Source organism: Syngnathus floridae, chromosome 4 (assembly GCF_059516105.1).
Source record: "Syngnathus floridae isolate MCC-2025c chromosome 4, RoL_Sflo_1.0, whole genome shotgun sequence".
In the NCBI taxonomy this organism is placed as follows: Eukaryota; Metazoa; Chordata; class Actinopteri; order Syngnathiformes; family Syngnathidae; genus Syngnathus; species Syngnathus floridae.
Genome location: NC_142416.1, coordinates 3,610,544 through 3,628,725, shown reverse-complemented (window position 1 = coordinate 3,628,725; position 18,182 = coordinate 3,610,544). Strand labels below are relative to the sequence as shown.

At 46.4% G+C, this 18,182-nt stretch overlaps 1 protein-coding gene and 1 long non-coding RNA gene across 6 annotated transcripts in view; one reads left to right on the top strand and one right to left on the bottom strand.

Moving 5' to 3' along the window:
• LOC148398592 (uncharacterized) overlaps positions 1-1,040 on the top strand; it is a 34,297-nt gene extending 33,257 nt beyond the window's left edge. The window contains exon 3 of the long non-coding RNA XR_015857814.1: positions 602-1,040. This is a non-coding gene — a long non-coding RNA (uncharacterized LOC148398592). The remainder of the gene's footprint in view (positions 1-601) is intronic.
• Positions 1-18,182, bottom strand: part of galnt7 (UDP-N-acetyl-alpha-D-galactosamine: polypeptide N-acetylgalactosaminyltransferase 7) — a 288,442-nt gene that overhangs the window by 149,147 nt on the left and 121,113 nt on the right. For all 5 annotated transcript variants that reach the window (XM_088372323.1, XM_088372324.1, XM_088372325.1 and 2 more), the window contains 2 exons: positions 12,695-12,812; positions 12,491-12,613 (listed from right to left, as the gene is read on the bottom strand). In XM_088372323.1, the coding sequence (XP_088228449.1) occupies positions 12,491-12,613; positions 12,695-12,812 (241 nt within the window). The remainder of the gene's footprint in view (positions 1-12,490; positions 12,614-12,694; positions 12,813-18,182) is intronic.

The following is an 18,182-nucleotide window of genomic DNA, read 5'->3' as shown; positions in this document are numbered from 1 at the left end:
GCCACACTTGCTGTGTGTCTGGTTTACGCCCTTTTGCAGAAGTCGTTTGCCATCGAAGACATCTCCTGCCTCTGTGAGATTCTTTTCAGATAAATGCTCTGAACCCAACAGCCAACTGGTTGAGGAAACAGGACAGACTCTGCAATTCCAGTGCTGGGGTCACGGGTCAACAATTAAATGCTGAGTCACACCACACTACATTCCTTAGATAGGCAGCATTGCTACAGTTCCAAACCCCCTCCCTTTAGTGTAGCAACGCCTCTGTAACCAGGGCAACCAAAACATTAAAATGAGGAGTACGCAGAGTAAGGACTCAGAATTGATGGAGAATGTAACCAGAACGCTCTCTGCAATTCTCCTCGCGAGTAAACCAATCCTGGTTGTCTTCTCCTCTTTGTTTTAGTGTGTAAAATAATGTCTGATGGTACTTAGACCTGACACTGTGGACATATTTTCCCACATGAATGAAATGGGCTTGAACTACAGGGAAAAGATAAGTTTGTGCACAACATGTACACAAATGTGAGAGCCTTCAAATCCAAGCTGACTTTATTCTCCAGCCAAATTTCAAACAAGTCTTTCTCTCATTTTCCCACATTAGAATGCAAAGAAGAATCACTGGATGACCTGCACAGAGAGAAGTCTACCGTCGGTGCTCTGATTTTAAAAGAATGGACAAGTCACTTCAGCTGGTGTCCTGTCCCCTGTCACAGGACCCTGAAACAACTGGACCTGCAATTGGAACTGATCGATTTTCAGTTTGACTCCACCTTAAGGTAGAAGTTTAACTCTCTTAAACTAAATGCCTTCTATGCTTCAACAAAGCCACATTTCCAAACCTTCGGAGAATGGCACACAAGATTCTGGTGTTTGGCTCGACCTACGTACTTATGTGAGCAGATATTTAGCGTCATGAACACATACAAATCTTGTCACAGATCCAAGTTAACTGACCAACACCTCAGATCTATCCTAACAAAAGTAACCCCAGACTTGATGCACTGGCAAAAATGGGAGACCAGCAGCACTGTTGCCACTGAAATTTTACACCAGTAAATCTAATGTTCAGAAATAAATGGAGTTGTGCAATCATGTTTTAATTCGCCTTGCTTGTAAAAGGCCAAAACCTTTAATGTAATGTTTTTTACATGTCATTTACATTGGTACAAATAAACACTCCATCCATCTGCTCCTCAGCCGGCCCGCCAGTCAAATCTTAGAACTCTGTGGCCCATCAGTCAAAAGGTTTTTAAGCGATAGCCTTTACCATGATTTCCATTGGAGAAATTGTGATTGCTTGCTTACGTGACGTCTTCAACCAAGACGGGGAGGGGTGTGTGGCCCTTTTCCTCATTAAAAGTTAGCGTTTTTAAAGGCATTCATTGTTTCATTATTTCTCCAAAATAAAATAGAAAATTCTAACTTTTTTTAATTTAAATAAATAAACTGGGCTAGTTAGTGGAAAATGAAACATCTCTGCTTTACTGTCCTTTTACCATAAATTTCGGACTATTAGCCGCTACTTTTTGCTCAAGTTTTGAACCCTGCGGCTTGTAGTCCGGTGCGGCTTATCTATGGATTATTTCATGATTTTTGTGATGACTTGATCACTTTTATACACTCGTAAAAACGCTGTGGACCGCTGTTGTGCAGCAACCGCTTTGCGAGGCGGAGGGATACATATGTGACACGGTCAATGGGGAGAAGAGTGGTGTGTTGATCCCATGTCCGCAAGGCAAATAGTGCCGTATAATTCACACAAAGAATAGACAGAACGAGATCAAGATGGACATTACTGAAGAAAGGAAGCTTTTATACACAAACCATCATTATGGGCGATAAAAGAATTACATATGATGCCGCTTTTAAGGCAGTCGATGTTGATGACATTGGTGTTGCGTCACCCTTTTCTTTATTTCCCGGTCACGTCTACTCTGGAGCCATACGTGTCGCACACTAGTTTAATGTAACTTCGCGCTTCGTGCATGAATAAAATTAGCATGAACAGACCCTCATCATGGAAAATGCTAGAAGAAATGGATAAAAGCGACGATGAAAGAGACTGACCAAGTGTGTGGCATAGGATATCTGACGCTGTTCCAATCGGACACTGAGGAGGAAGACTTCGATGGTTTCAGTGCACAGGAGGATGTTTTTTTAACCAGCCCTGTTAGTGCTGTGCTACCGTGTTGCTGCTGTGCTATCGCCGCGTCACAGTGACTTTTAACGGTATGTTTTTTTTTTAATCCAGCCCTATTAGTGCTGTGTTACTTCCGTGTTGCTGCGGTATTACTGTTGAGTCACAGGCAGTGTTTCGAAAGAAATGTTATGTTATCAAAACTTTAAAAAGGCTTTCTGTGTACCGTCTTTCTTTGTAAATAACACGCGTGCACACTTCCGTGTCGCTGCGGTACTACAGCTGCGTAACAGGCAGCATTTAGAAAGAGATGTTAAAGTATGTTATTAAAATGTTAAAAAGGCTTTCTGTGTACTATCTTTCTTTGTAAATTACTCGTGCGCACGTGCGGCTTATAGTCCGGTGCGGCTTGTATAAGAAATCACGACTGCATCACAACTTTTTGCGGCATCACTTGGAGCGCGGGGCTTTGTCTGCCCATACGTCTTTACAGCACACTAATGGCTGGTAGAGGAGGCAAGACCAATTGGAACATGTTGATCCTTGCCGCTGATTGGCTTTGAATTGTAAGAGCAGTTCTAACCACGCTTGATGGCAGGGCAGGATGACGAGGCAAGTTAAAAAGTTTTTAGAGACACAATGAAGTGATATATCAGTGGCGGGCAGTGCATTTCACACCTGGGCCTTCAGTAGTGCTCCATCTGAATCAATCTAACCCTCAATAACTATTTTATGGCTATAAAAATTCTACTGAAGGTACAGCTGCAACAAATATTAAAAAAAACATCACAAATAACCTGATAAAATTGCAATATTATTTAGGATTATAGCAACATTTTACTCACCAAAAATCCTGATTATTTGTATACAAAATCCATCCGCCATTCTTTCCTCAAGAATATTTCAGTTACTTTGTTGTGCAGATTATCTGTGCCTTTCATTTCCATCACGAAGTCCTTTTCTATCGCCATCGAAGCGAATGCTGAAAGTCGAGCCTGCCCTGTCGTATTTCTAGCATAAATTTAAATTCGCTTTAGGTCTGGGAATGTCCGTTCAACAGAAGCAGTGGACACGGGGACGATCAACGCCAAACACACAAATGTGTACTGTAATGTGTAATGTCTATCAGTCTTTTTAAGATTTCCCTGTTTTTCTTCACCTTTTCGTCGTGGAGCTCACTCAGCTGTAGATCCACTCTGGTTTCCCCAAAAGTTTTGGAAAGCACCGTTGCTTGTTAGTGTCCGGCAGTGCTTTGATGCCTCGTTGCTGCCTTGGTTAAGCAAGTCAAATTTACAAATCTAGTGTGGCTCCAAACACCATGTCGATCAGTGGCAAATAACAAACACTCCCAGCAATGTAATTTGCAGCGTTCCTTGGAGCCTGTGAGCCAGGAGTACCACTCGTAACTAGTTGACTGAAAGTGGCGGACAAATCCTTTTCCGGGTTGTGGTAGGCTTGCGAGCTTCCAGGATGCCCGACCTTTCTTAACAATGTCCAGCTTTTCTTGAAAAGTCCGTCTTGAAAATGGGTTTGATAGTAAATCTGCAACCAAATCCATTGATTTTCCTCCTTCAGCCATGGTGGGTTGACATAACAGCGATTAAATCAACATGCAGCTCGCTACAGATGACTTTTGTTCGCTCTGGCTAGTACACTCTCTGACTAGCCAATCAAAGCGTGTGAATACGCTGACGTTTCCGTACGCCTGCTAGAAGGCCTTGGTTTCGCCATCTCAAAATCTGATTGGTTGAAGCGACAGTCGGATCGACATGTAATTTATACTACAGGGCCCGCAGAACTGATTGTGAAGGCCTCCAGGCAGATTTATTTGACCCTGGCAACAAATACTGGCTGAAATGTGATTGGTTGAATGCTTAAATATAAAAATACACGTTTGATTTTCTGTTCCAGTGGCCAAGAAGCCCGCCATCACAGGTCTGAATGACTATAGACCTGTTGCACTGACATCTGTGGTCATGAAATCTTTCGAGAGGTTAGTGCTGAACAACCTGAAGGATGTCACGGGCCCCCTGCTGGACCCCCTCCAGTTTGCCTACCGGGCAAACAGGTCGGTGGAAGATGCGGTCAACATGGGACTGCACTACATCCTGCAACACCTAGACACCCCAGGGACGTATGCCAGGATCCTGTTTGTGGACTTCAGCGTGGTGTTCAATACCATAGCTCCTGACCTCCACCAGAAGCTCATCCAGCTCGCGCTGCCTACCTCCACCTGTCAGTGGGTGACCAGCTTCCTGACCAACAGGAGACAGTATGTGAGGCTCTGGGCCATCACATCAGACACCCGGACCACCAATATTGGAGCCCCTCAGGGGTGCGTCCTCTCCCCACTGCTCTTCTCCCTCTACACCAACGATTTCTCCGCAAGTGACTCTTCTGTGAAGCTCCTGAAGTATGCAGACGACACCACTCTCATTGGACTGATACAGAACGGTGATGAGACTGCGTACAGACAGGAGGTGGAGCGGCTGGTCCACTGGTGCAGCCAAAACCACCTGGACCTGAACCCGCTCAAGACCGTGGAGATGACAGTGGACTTCAGGCGAGGCCCTTCATCACTTTCACCCCTCACTATCCGCAGTAATACTATTCTCTCATCAGACACCTTCAAGTTCCTGGGAACCACAATCTCTCGGGACCTGAAATGGACCAGCCACATAGACTCTGTCCGGAAGAAGGCCCAGCAGAGGCTGTACTTCCTGAGACAGCTCAAGAAGTTCAACCTGCCGCGGGAGCTGCTGAAGACCTTCTACACTGCCATCATCCAGTCTGTCCTCTGCACCTCCATCACTGTCTGGTTTGGATCGGCCTCCAAACAAGACAAGCACAGACTGCAACGGACAATAAGGACTGCAGAAAAGATAATTGGAAACAACCTCCCATCTATCCAAGACTTGTACCTGTCCAGGACCAGGAAACGTGCAAGTAACATCTCAACAGACCCTTCGCACCCAGGTTGCAGCCTGTTTGAACTACTCCCCTCCGGACGCCGTTATAGAGCTCTGTACACTAAAACCAGCAGACACAGAGACAGCTTCTTCCCCCAGGCTGTCGCTCTGATGAACTCACACCACTCTTAGAGTCTCAGAGTCATTACTGTGCAATAACATCCCACTTTCCACACCTTTTTTGTCTACACTGTTTGTACTATGTGTCCTCTCTGCATCCATAGCAGCCTGCTCATCCTAGAAGAGGAACCCTCCCATCTGTGGTCTCTTCTCAAGGTTTCTCATCTCCCCTAGCTGGAGTTTTGAGTTTTTCCTTGCCCTCTTGGGAGTTTAAGATCAGTTTAAGATCAGGGGATGTTTGAGAATATCTTTCATTTTTCACATGTCCTGAGTGTTGTTGTTAGTCACCTAAATGTTGAACAGAGGCTGTGATTTACCGAATTCAAATTCCTTGTTTGGCACGCTCAAACATGGCGAATAAAAAACTCTTGAATCTCTTGAATCTTGAATCTTGAATCTGATAGCAGCGCAACCAGGGGGATCGCAATGAAAGAAAGCGGACAGACCATTTGGAATTATTTAATATGTATTCAATAAATTTCAAATACATTTTGTCCATAAATACCTATTAAATTATCACGTACTCATGAACAAAATATAATTAACATCAGTCTGTGATTCTGATATTTTTAGGCCCACTTTATATATATATATATATATATATATATATATATATATATATATATATATATATATATATATATATATATATATCTGATTACTGGTAGGGCGTAGCTGGCCGAGGACTAGCGAGCGTGAGAGCCACTATCCAAGATGAAACATCCAAGATCCATAAGTACATCAGGGATAAGGCCCCAACGGATCACGTGCTCAGTGAATGTCTCAGACAATGGGCATCAAAGGAAGATGAGGTGCTGGAGGGACCATCATGGGAGGACAAGCCCCTACATGGGATGTACCACCGAAACATAGCTGAAGTAGCTGATATCCAGAAATCCTACCAATGGCTAGAAAGAGCTGGTCTGAAGGACAGCACAGAGGCACTGATCCTGCCTGCACAAGAACAGGCCTTGAGCACCAGAGCAATAGAGGCCCAAATCTACCACACCAGACAAGACCCCAGGTGTAGATTGTGCAAAGAAGGTCCTGAGACAATCCAGCACATAACTGCAAGGTGTAAGATGCTGGCAGGTAAAGCATACATGGAGCGCCATAACCAAGTAGCTGGAATCGTGTCCAGGAACATCTGTGCAGAGTATGGACTGGAAGTCCCAAGATCCAAGTGGGAAACACCTCCAAAGGTGGTAGAGAATTACCAAGCCAAGATCCTCTGGGACTTCCAGATCCAGACAGACAGAATGGTAATGGCGAACCAACCGGACATTGTGGTGGTGGACAAAGAGCAGAGGAAAGCCGTTGTGGTTGACATAGCCATCCCAAATGATGGTAACATTAGGAAAAAGGAACATGAGAAACTTGAGAAATATCAAGGGCTCAGAGAAGAGCTGGAGAAGACCTGGAGAGGTAAGACTTCAGTGGTACCTGTGGTCATTGGAGCACTAGGGGCAGTAACCCCCAAACTGGAGGAGTGGCTGAAACAGATCCCAGGAAAAACATCTGACATCTCAGTCCAGAAAAGTGTAGTACTAGGAACAGCAAAGATACTGCGTAGAACCCTCAAGCTCCCAGGCCTCTGGTAGAGGACCCGAGCTTGAAGGGAAAAAAAAGAGACCACCCACGGGGGGTGAGGAAAAGTTTTATATATATATATATATATATTTTTATACATATATATATTATATATAAATATATATATTAAATATATATATATATAATATATATATATTATATATATATATATGTATATATATATATATATATATATATATATATATATATATATATATATATATATATATATATATATATGTATAAATGATAAATATAAAATGTAAAAATATAAAAGAATTCTAAAGGTCTTGTGTGGATGTCCTCACGCTTTGCCGTGGGGCCGCGTCAGCACAGCGAGAGCAGAGCAAAGCCGTGATACGTTTACACTTTAAAATGTTTAAAAGCTGTTTAAAAATATGATAAAGTGTCTAAAAATAGAATTATAAAATTCTTGTGCGAACGCCCTTGCGCTGGGCTGCAGGGGCGCGTCAGCCGGCCAGCACGGCAAGATCAGAGCGGAGCAGTGACACGATTACACTTTAAAAATGTTTAAAGTGTTTAAAAATACAATAAAGTGTTTAGAAATAAAATTATAAAAGTCTTGTACAGATGCTTTTGCGCTGAGCCGCAGGGGGGCGCCAGCCGGCCAGCACGGCAAGAGCAGAGCAGAGCCGTGACACGTTTACACTTTAAAATGTTTTAAAAAGTGTTTAAAATACAATAAAGTATTTAAAAGTATAATAAAGTGTTTAAAAATAAAATATTTTTTTGATGGACAGCAGCCTAGCCAACACCCACGTAGCTCCGTGCCAACAACAAAGTGCCACCTTCCTCGCTAATTTGTCCGGGCGGGAGGCATCCCTCTTCTTGACCCCCAAACCCCCACCCCCAAGCACGCCACCGCAAAGAAGAGGGTGCTCGCCTCAACAGAACGATAAAACATCCGCAGGATCAATTGAATAATTCTACCAACAGTGTCTACCCTGCTCCAGTTTACTCTGCTCTACAAAAACGGTGCATCTCCACAGCCACTGCCATGACCTGGGAGACTTTTCTCACCTCGCTAGTGACGTCACGTTATAGAGACCGTTTCTAGCGCACACGGCACACACACTAACAAAAACAATGTAAGGACACTATTCTGCACTATTCAGGCGCCATTCAGCATGTATGTATGGTACTGTTTTATTAGATACAATTAGAGTAGTTGGCTAAATGTGGCCCAATGTTATTGATTTTGAAATTTTATTTTCAAAAGAGCCATAACTGTCCGATTTAATTGGCAGGCTGACTGATCGACATGGCCCTAGTTTGATCTTTTTTAATATTTTATTGGCTCATCATGTATCCATTTATTATTTACTTATGTTGTAATGTTTTGCTACTTCTCGTCCGCTGATAATGATAATGATGCTTATTTTAAGTAATTTAGATGAGGGTTTCCACAGTACGTGAGGATCGGTGCTAGTGTTAGTGCCAAGTATTACTGCCAGTTTGCAAGCAGTAGCTCGGAGCTGATTGGTTTGCATGACGTATCACGAGTAGCATGCCACTTCTGACAGGTAAGCTTGGTGGGAGAGGAAGGAGATGCTGTTTCTGTGTTTACTTGATACAACAGATACTGGATCAGTCAAGACCACTGCCTGACCACTGACCGTTAGCGAGAAATAACATACATTCTAAGTGGTGGCATTCACCTTAACCTTGAACCATAGAGCAATTAGTAACTTTGTGGATTCCCAGACAAGTGGTTTGACCTGATTGTGACAGGTGGTAACGCAGAGCACAGAACCACCTCATCACCTTATTGTGGTGAAGGTGTTTGCGTGCTCCTATGATCCTAGGAGTCATGTTGTCTGGGGCTTTATGCCCCTGGTAGGGTCACCCATGACAAAACGGTCCTAGGTTAGGGGCCAGACAAAGCATGGCTCAGAAGACCCCCTATGACGAGTGCAATATATGGACCTAGTTTTCCCTCGCCCGGACGCGGGTCACCGGGGCCCCCCTCTGGAGCTAGGTCTGGAGGTGGGGCTCGAAGGCGAGCACTGGTGGCCGGGCCTTCGCCCATGGAAAAGAAAATGTGGGTCCCCCTTCCCATGGGCTCATCACCTGTAGGAGAGGCCAAAGGGGTCGGGTGCAAAGTGAGCTGGGCGGCGGCCAAAAGCGGGAACGTTGGCGGTCCAATCCCCAATTGCAGAAGCTGGCTCTTGGGACATGGAATGTCACCTCTCTGGCTGGAAAGGAGCCCGAGCTGTTGTGTTTGGCAGAAAGGTTCTGACTAGACATAGTCGGATTTGCCTCCACACATATTAGTTTGGGCTCTGGTGCAAGTCCTCTCGAGAGCGGCTGGACTCTCTTCCACTCTGGAGTTGCCCACGGTGAGAGGCGTCGAGCACACTTATTGGCCCCCGGCTGGGCACCTGCACACTGGGGTTGACTCCGGGGAACGAGAGGATAGCCTCCCTCCGCCTTTGGGTGGGGTGACGGGTCCTGACTGTTGTTTGTGTCTATGCAACAAACGGCAGCTCAGATTACCCACCCTTCTTAAAGTTAAAGTCCCAATGATCGTCACACACACCTGGGTGTGGTGAAATTTGTCCTCTACATTTAACCCATCCCCGTGTGATTTTGATCCATCCCTTGGGGGAGAGGGGAGCAGTGAGCAGCAGCGGTGCCGCGCTCGGGAATCATTTGGTGATCTAACCCCCCAATTCCAACCCTTAATGCTGAGTGCCAAGCAGGGAGGGAATGGGTCCCATTTTTATAGTCTTTGGTATGACCCGGCCGGGGTTTGAACCCACAACCTTCCAGTTTCAGGGCGGACACTCTACCACTAGGCCACTAAGCTGGGTCTTGGAGTCCCTGCTGGAGAGCGCTCCTTCTAGGGACTCCATTGTTCTACTGGGTGACTTCTGTTCTCACTGGGCAATGACAGTGAGACCTGGAAGGGCGTGATTGGGAGGAACGGTCCCCCCGATCTGAACCCGAGCGGTGTTCTATTATTGGACTTCTGAGCTCGACACGGATTTTCTATAATGCACACCATGTTCAAGCACAAGGATGTCCATGTGTGCACTCTGCACCAGGACACCCTAGGCCGCAGTTCGATGATCGACTTTGTAGTCGTGTCACCGGATTTGCGGCCGCATGTTTTGGACACTCGGGTGAAGAGAGGGGCGGAGCTGTCAACTGATCACCACCTGGTGGTGGATTGGCTCCGATGGTGGGGGAAGATGCCGGTCCGATCTGGCAGACCCAAACGCTCTTTGAGGGTCTGCTGGGAACGTCTGGCAGAATCCCCTGTCAGGAAGAGCTTTAACTCCCACCTCCGGCAGAGCTTTTCCCACATCCCAGGGGAGGCGGGGGACATTGAGTCGGAGTGGACCATGTTCCGTGCCTCCATTGTTGAGGCAGCCGACCGGAGCTGTGGCCGTAAGGTTGTTGGTGCCTGTCGTGGCGGCAATCCCAGAACCCACTGGTGGACTCCGGCGGTGAAGGATGCCGTCAAGCTGAATAAGGAGTCCTATTCGGCCGGTTTGGCCTGCGGGACGCGGCTTCGGCGGTTGCTGAGACAAAAACCCGGGTGTGGGAGGAGTTTGGCGAGGACATGGAGAATGACTTCCGGATGGCTTCGAAGAAATTCTGGTCCACCATCCAACGTCTCAGGAGGAGGAAGCAGTGCACCGTCAACACTGTTTACAGTGGAGATGGCGTGCTGCTGACCTCGACTCAGGACGTTGTGAGTCAGTGGGGAGAATACTTCGAAGACCTCCTCAATTCCACCTACACGTCTTCCATTGTGGAAGCAGGGCCTGGACACTCTGAGGCGGACTCTCCAATCTCTGGGATCAAAGTCACTGAGGTAGTTAAAAAAACTCCTCGGTGGCAAGGCCCCGGGGGTGGATGAGATCCGCCCGGAGTTCTTAAAGGCTCTAGATGTTGTGGGGCTGTCATGGGTGACACGCCTCTACAACATTGCGTGGACATCGGGGATTGGCAGACTGGGATGGTGGTACCCCTCTTTAAAAAGGGGGACCGGAAGGTGTGTTCCAATTACAGGGGAATCACACTCGTCAGCCTCCCTGGTAAGGTCTATTAAGGTGTGCTGGAGAGGAGGGTCCGTCGGGAGGTCGAACCTCGGATTCAGGAGGAGCAGTGTGGCTTCCGTCCTGGCTGTGGAACAGTGGACCAGCTCTACACCCTCGATAGGATCCTCGAGGGTGCATGGGAGTTCGCCCAACCAGTCCATATGTGTTTTGTGGACTTGGAGAAGGCGTTCGACCGTGTCTCTTGGGAAGTTCTGTAGAGGGTGCTTCGGGAGTACGGGGTACCGAGCCAACTGATAAGGGCGGTTCGGCCCCTGTATCACCGATGCCAGAGTTTGGTCCGCATTTACGGCAGTAAGTCGGATTCGTTCCCAGTGTGGGTTAGACTCCGCCAAGGCTGCCCTTTGTCATCGATTCTGTTCCTAATTTTTATGGACAGAATTTCTAGGCGCAGCCGAGGCGTTGAGGTGGTCCGGTTTGCGGAACTCAGCATCACGTCTCTGCTTTTTGCAGACGACATGGTGCTGTTGGCTTCTTCAGGCCGTGATCTCCAGCTCTCACTGGAGCTGTTCCCAGCCGAGTGTGAAGCGGTCGGGATGAGCGTCAGCACCTTCAAATCCGAGTCCATGGTCCTCGGTCGGAAAAGAGTGGAATGCCCTCTCCGGATCGGGGATGAGACCCTGCCCCAAGTGGAGGAGTTCAAGTACCTTGGGGTCTTGTTCACGAGTGAGGGCCGGTTGGAGCGCAAGATCGACAGGCGGATTGTTGCAGCGACGGCAGTAATGCGGACTCTACCGATCTGTCGTGGTGAAGAGAGAGCTGACCCAAAAGGCAAATCTCTCGATTTACCGGTCGATCTATGCTCCTACCCTCACCTATGGTCACGAGCTATTGATCGTGACCGAAAGAACGAGATCCAGGATACAAGCGGCCGAAATGAGTTTCCTCCGCAGGGTGTCCGGGCTCTCCCTTAGAGAAAAGGTGAGAAGCTCGGTCATCCGGGAGAGACTCGGAGTAGAGCCGCTGCTCCTACATGTTGAGAGGAGCCAGATGAGGTGGCTCGGGCATCTCATCAGGATGCCTCCTGGACGCCTCCCTGTGGAGGTGTTCCGGGCATGTCCCGCCGGTAGGAGGACATGGGTACGACCCACGACGCGCTGGAGAGACTATGTCTCTCAGCTGGCCTGGGAACGCCTTGGGATCCTCCGGGATGAGCTGGATGAAGTGGCTGGGGAGAGGGAAGTCTGGGAGTCCCTCCTAAAGCTGCTGAGCCCGCAACCCAACCCCGGATAAGCGGAAGAAGATGGATGGATGGATGTATGGATGTATGGATGTATGGATGGATGGATGGATGGATGGATGGATGGATGGATGGATGGATGGATGGTAACAGAACAAGAAGGGGGATGGCTCTTGCTTGTGCCAGGCTACTTGAAAAAGCAAATGCAAAATATCCTCGCTCCAACCAATAGTTGGGTTGAATCTGATTCTTCAACACTCATTAGCAGCATGGATCATCATTCATGAACCTTACCTAACCTTAACCTGCTAAACCTTGAGCGGTGTTCTAATCAATGTGTCAAATACTGTATTAAGATGGATTTGAACAATGTTGATTATAAAAATGACAGTGAATGTTGTTATACCTTTAGCGTAGGTGAGGAACCAACATGCGCAGGGGGAGGATTGCCTTGCCAACCTTTAAGTCTGTATATATGCCCAACACGAGAGCACGGGACAAAGAGCAGTTTGCCACCACACTGCCATATCTAGAATGACAGTAAATTTTGAGTAGAAATGTGCACCGACTTTGCATATTCAGCATTCATCAACCAGTGACGCCAACATACCTTGTATGATATTTCAAAATTTTCTCCTCCCCATATCTGCAATCCAGGATCATATAGGCCCAGTTCAAAGAAGTAGTCACGCTCTATAGCAAAGAGACCCCCTGCCATGGCTGGAGACCTATGAATTGACACCCACAGAGAAAACCAAATGAATATAGTATGAATAACTTTGTAACAGTCCTCATGCTAAGCTTTTATTTCATGGTATTTACATCTGGAAGACCTAACTTTGGAAGAAAAATGTTTCATTTAGCGGCTCGGTGGCGCACTGGTTAGCACGTCCACCTCACAGTTAGGAGGGTGGCGGTTCGATTCCACCTCCGACCCTACGTGTAGAGTTTGCATGTTCTCCCCAAGCCCCCGTGGGTTTCCTCCCACATCCCAAAAACATGCTTGATAGGCTGACTGAGCACTCTACATTGCCCCTAGGTATGAGTGCGAGTGCGGATGGTCGTTCGTCTCTGTGTGCCCTGCGATTGGCTGGCAACCGGTTCACGGTGTCTCCCGCCCACTGCCTGATGACCGCTGGGATAGGCTCCAGCACGGCTGCGACCCTCGTGGCGACAAAGCGGTACAGAAAATGGATTGATGGATGGATGTTTCGTTTAAACCGACATACTTACGCAAAATTGTGGAATGGACATTAAAAAACTTAGCAAATAACATTTAATTTTTCCGACATAAATTTCACTTACGCCTCACTCACACTGGGCCCGGCGCCACACTGCTCAAGGAATAGAAAGCATTGGAGTCGACGAGTCAACTCACACTTGTTGCAGCGCGCTAGCGGAACGTCGCCGCCGTGCGCTTGCCGACCGCAAGCCTTCTATTTTTGCGGATGTCGCAAGCGTATTTTCATGAAGCTCAAGAAATTATATGGCTCAGACAGGAAATTGGGGGTCAGCGTACGAGGTGGATCCAGTACATTTCAAAATAAATCTGTTTTGCGAACTCTGTTTTTTTTTTAATTCTTAAAATCATCACATATCTCGGCACTTCAACCTACAGGCACAGCGAGGCAGAGGATGTTTGTAATGTTCTGACGTGACAGATCTTAGCTACTCTCAAGTTTAAACCAGTTTGCATTATTTGATTGCAATGTTTTTCCTTATTCAGATTTGTTTCAAGACTACAATTAGAGTTAGACTTCACTTTGATGCAGTTATTGCAAATTTGTTGTTTTATCACAGTAGATATTTTTATTTACATTTCAAAAACCAGAAGCCATTCATTTACAAATGTGATTGCACTTTAGTTTACAAATTTAAATGTTCAATATTAAGATGTGATAGACAGTTTTTGCATGATTTGACATTCATAACATGCTTTTTCTCTTAAATACCGTATTTGCCGGTGTACAGGTCGACTCGGTGTATAAGTCGACCCCCTAAAATTCGACGGAAATTTACGATTTTATGATATATCCTTTGTATAAGTCGAGCTCAATTGTTGCATTATATTAAACTTCAAAATTCAATATGCGAAATTTATTGACGAAATGTGTTCAAATTCCGGGAGGCCGTGCGCATGCGGCTGTTTATAAGCACCGCGGAGGAGATCGCGGCCGGCGAGCTCGCGCACGCCACCCGGCACCAACGGGAGGCCGGAAATAGCTCCAAGCCGAGCGGATCGGCACTTTATAAGCACCGCGGAGGAGATCGCGGCGCCTCATTGGACTTCCAGCGGCCGGCGAGCTCGCGCACCCGCCCGGCACATCCGGGAGGCCGTGCGCACGAGCCAAGTGGCCGAAAATAGCCCCCGCCGAGCGGATCGGCTGTTTATAAGCACCGCGGAGGTGGTCGCGGCGTCTCATTCGACTTCCAGCGGCCGGCGAGCTCGCGCACCCGCCCGGCACATCCGGGAGGCCGTGCGCACGAGCCAAGTGGCCGAAAATAGCCCCCGCCGAGCGGATCGGCTGTTTATAAGCACCGCGGAGGTGGTGGCGGCGCCTCATTCGACTTCCAGTGGCCGGCGAGCTCGCGCGCCCGCCCGGCACATCCGGGAGGCCGTGCGCACGAGCCAAGTGGCCGAAAATAGCCCCCGCCGAGCGGATCGGCTGTTTATAAGCACCGCGGAGGTGGTCGCGGCGTCTCATTCGACTTCCAGCGGCCGGCGAGCTCGCGCACCCGCCCGGCACATCCGGGAGGCCGTGCGCACGAGCCAAGTGGCCGAAAATAGCCCCCGCCGAGCGGATCGGCTGTTTATAAGCACCGCGGAGGTGGTGGCGACGCCTCATTCGACTTCCAGCGGGCCGCGCACTCGCGCACGCCGCCCGGTTCAAATTTTCTAAGTGCAACGCACAATGAGATGCATGAGAAACGGCCTTGGTTACCATCACATTTGAAGCGATGAATACGAAGTTAAATTTTATGACTCGGTGTATAAGTCGAGGTCGATTTTTTTCGGTCGATTTTGGATCGAAAAAGGTCGACCAATACACCGGCAAATACGGTATATTGTTATTTTCTGTATAAAAATTTAAATTGTTATTCAAAATAAATTAAACATAACAAAAAGAACACTATTTAAACACAAAACGTACTTAACTATGGTAGGAGAGACGAAAAATCGGGCGATAGTCCAAACAAGACACAATACAGAAATGGGAAATAATGTACCAAAAGCGTGTCAATGTGAACGGAAAGATGGTGATTGTTTATAAATACAGTCAAACCTCGGTTTTCGAACGTTCCGGTTCTCGAACAAATCGGAATTCAAACGAAATATTTGAGATTTTGCTTCGGTTATCGAACAAAATTCGGAGGTCGAACCTCGCGAGATGAGCCAAAAGGACCCGAAGAAACCCGACCGCGCGGCCCGGATGCCGACTCCGTTCATTATTGTATTTTCGTTACTTTGAGGATTGTATTAACCCCGAATCATGCCTCCATAGAAAGCAAGTGGGAGCAGTAAAGCCTTCCTAAAACACAAAGACGCTCTTAAAGCAATGTGACAGTGAGCGCCCGGCGTGCTGCGGTTGCGCGATCGGACCAAATTAAGCTCCCTGCGCACTAAGGTCCGCTTAAATTTTGGAAAGTACATAAGGACAATATGGACAATATTGGAATGGATTACATTTTTTTTCCATTATTTGGAATGGGAAAAATAGATTCGGAATTCGATCGTTTCACTTCTTGAACCGCCTTCTGGAACGGATTGTGGTCAAAAACCGAGGTTTCATACATGCTGAATGGCGTCTGAATAGTGCAGAATAGTCACTTCACTGGTTTCTTTTATATCAATCAAATTGTTTTAGGTTCATTACCTGACATGTTTCGGCGGTTTCTTCCGCCTTCATCAGAGACTCTGATGAAGGCGGAAGAAACGTCATGTCTATAACGTGACGTCACTAGCGAGGTGAGAAAAGGCTCCCAGGTCATGGCAGTGGCTGTGGAGATGCACCGTTTTTGTAGAGCAGAGTAGACTGGAGCAGGGTAGACACTGTTGGTAGAATTATTTAATTGATGCTGCGGATGTTTTATCATTTGCGGTGGCGAGCGCCTTCTTCTTTGCGGTGGCGTGCTGGGGGGGTCAAGAAGAGGGATGCCTGCCAGCTGGACAGATTAGTGAGGAAGATGGCATTTTGTTGTTGGCACGGAGCTACCTGATCTGGCATCTGTGGCAGATCAGCGGGTGTTGGCTAGGCTGCTGTCCATCAAAAAACCATTTTATTTTTAAACACTTTATTATACTTTTAAATACTTTATTGTATTTTAAACACTTTTTAAAACATTTTAAAGAATAAACGTGTCACGGCTCCGCTCTGCTCTTGTCGTGCTGGCCGGCTGACGCACCCCTGCGGCTCAGCGGAAAAGCATCTGCAAAAGACTTTTATAATTTTATACTTTATTCTATTTTTAAACACTTTAAATTTTTTAAAAATGTAATCGTATCACAGCTCCGCTCTGTTCTTGCCGTGCTGGCAAGCTGACGCGCCTGCAGCCCAGCGCAAGGGCGTCCGCACAAGACTTTTATAATTTTATTTTTAAACACTTTATCGTATTTTTAAACACTTTTTAAACATTTTAAAGTGTAAACGTGTCACGGCTTTGCTCTGCTCTCGCTGTGCTGACGCAGCCCCACGGCAAAGCATGAGGGCATCCACACAAGACTTTTATAATTACATACAAATATTATATATATATATATATATATATATATATATATATATATATATATATATATATATATATATATATATATCATTAGGAGCATGCCGCGACGTTGTCAAGCATGCATACAAGTACATGGGGGCCACACAAGATATTGAAAATAATTTTGAGCTGCAGAAATTGAATTTAGGCAAACTGGACGAGCCTGCCATATCATTTTTTCACTTAGATTTTTGGGGTGTTTATATACTGAGCTCTCTGTAGGCTGAAAACTTTTATTTCCATCAAAAGATGTGGTATCCTTTTGTTCCTGAGACATTAAACTGTCCATATCAGCATAGATATCCAACATTTTTTTTCACCATTGAAATCTGATGTTTTCAAAGTGTTTCTTTAAATTTTTTGAGCAGTGGTTATACGTATATGTATAAGACTGTCTCAGAAAATTAGAATATTGTGATAAAGTTCTTTATTTTCTGTATTACAATTAAAAATCCAAAAATGTCATACATTCTGGATTTATTACAAATCAGCTGAAATATTGCAAGCCTTTTATTATTTTAATATTGCTGATTATGGCAAACAGCTTAAGAAAACTCAAATATCCTATCTCAAAATAGAATATCATGAAAAAGTATACTAGTAGGGTATTTAACTAATCACTTGAATCGTCTAATTAACTCGAAACACCTGCAAGGGTTTCCTGAGCCTTGAAAAACACACAGCTTGGTTCAATAAACTAAATCACAAGTATAGGGAAGACTGCTGATCTGACTGCTGTCGAGAGCATCATTGACACTCTCCATCAGGAGGGTAAGACACAAAAATAAATTTCTCAAAGAGCAAGCTGATCACAGAGTGCAATTTCAAAGCACATCCACGAAAAGTCTGTCGGAAGGGGGAAATGTGGCAGGAAACGCCGCACAACCAAGAGAGATGACCGCACCCTTAACAGCATTGTGAAGAAGAGTCCCTTCCAGAATTTGGGGGAGCTTCAAAGACAGTGGACTGAAGCTCGAGTCCAGGAATCAAAAGCCACTGTTCACAGACGTGTCCGGGAAATGGGCTACAATACCCGTGTTCCCATGGTCAAGCCACTTCTGAAGCGTCTGACTTGGGCTATGAAAAAGAAGTTGCAGAGTGGTCCAAAGTCCTCTTTTCAGACAAAAGCAAGTTTTGTATTTCATTTGAAAGTCAAGGCGCTAGAGTCTGGAGAAAGGCTGGAGAGGAGCAAACTCCAAGTTGCTTGAAATCCAGTGTGAAGTTCCGACAGTCAGCGATGGTTTGGGGAGCCATGTCAGCTGCTGGCGTTGGTCAACTGTGTTTCATCAAGTCCAGAGTAAACGCAGCTGTGTACCAAGAGATTTTAGAGCACT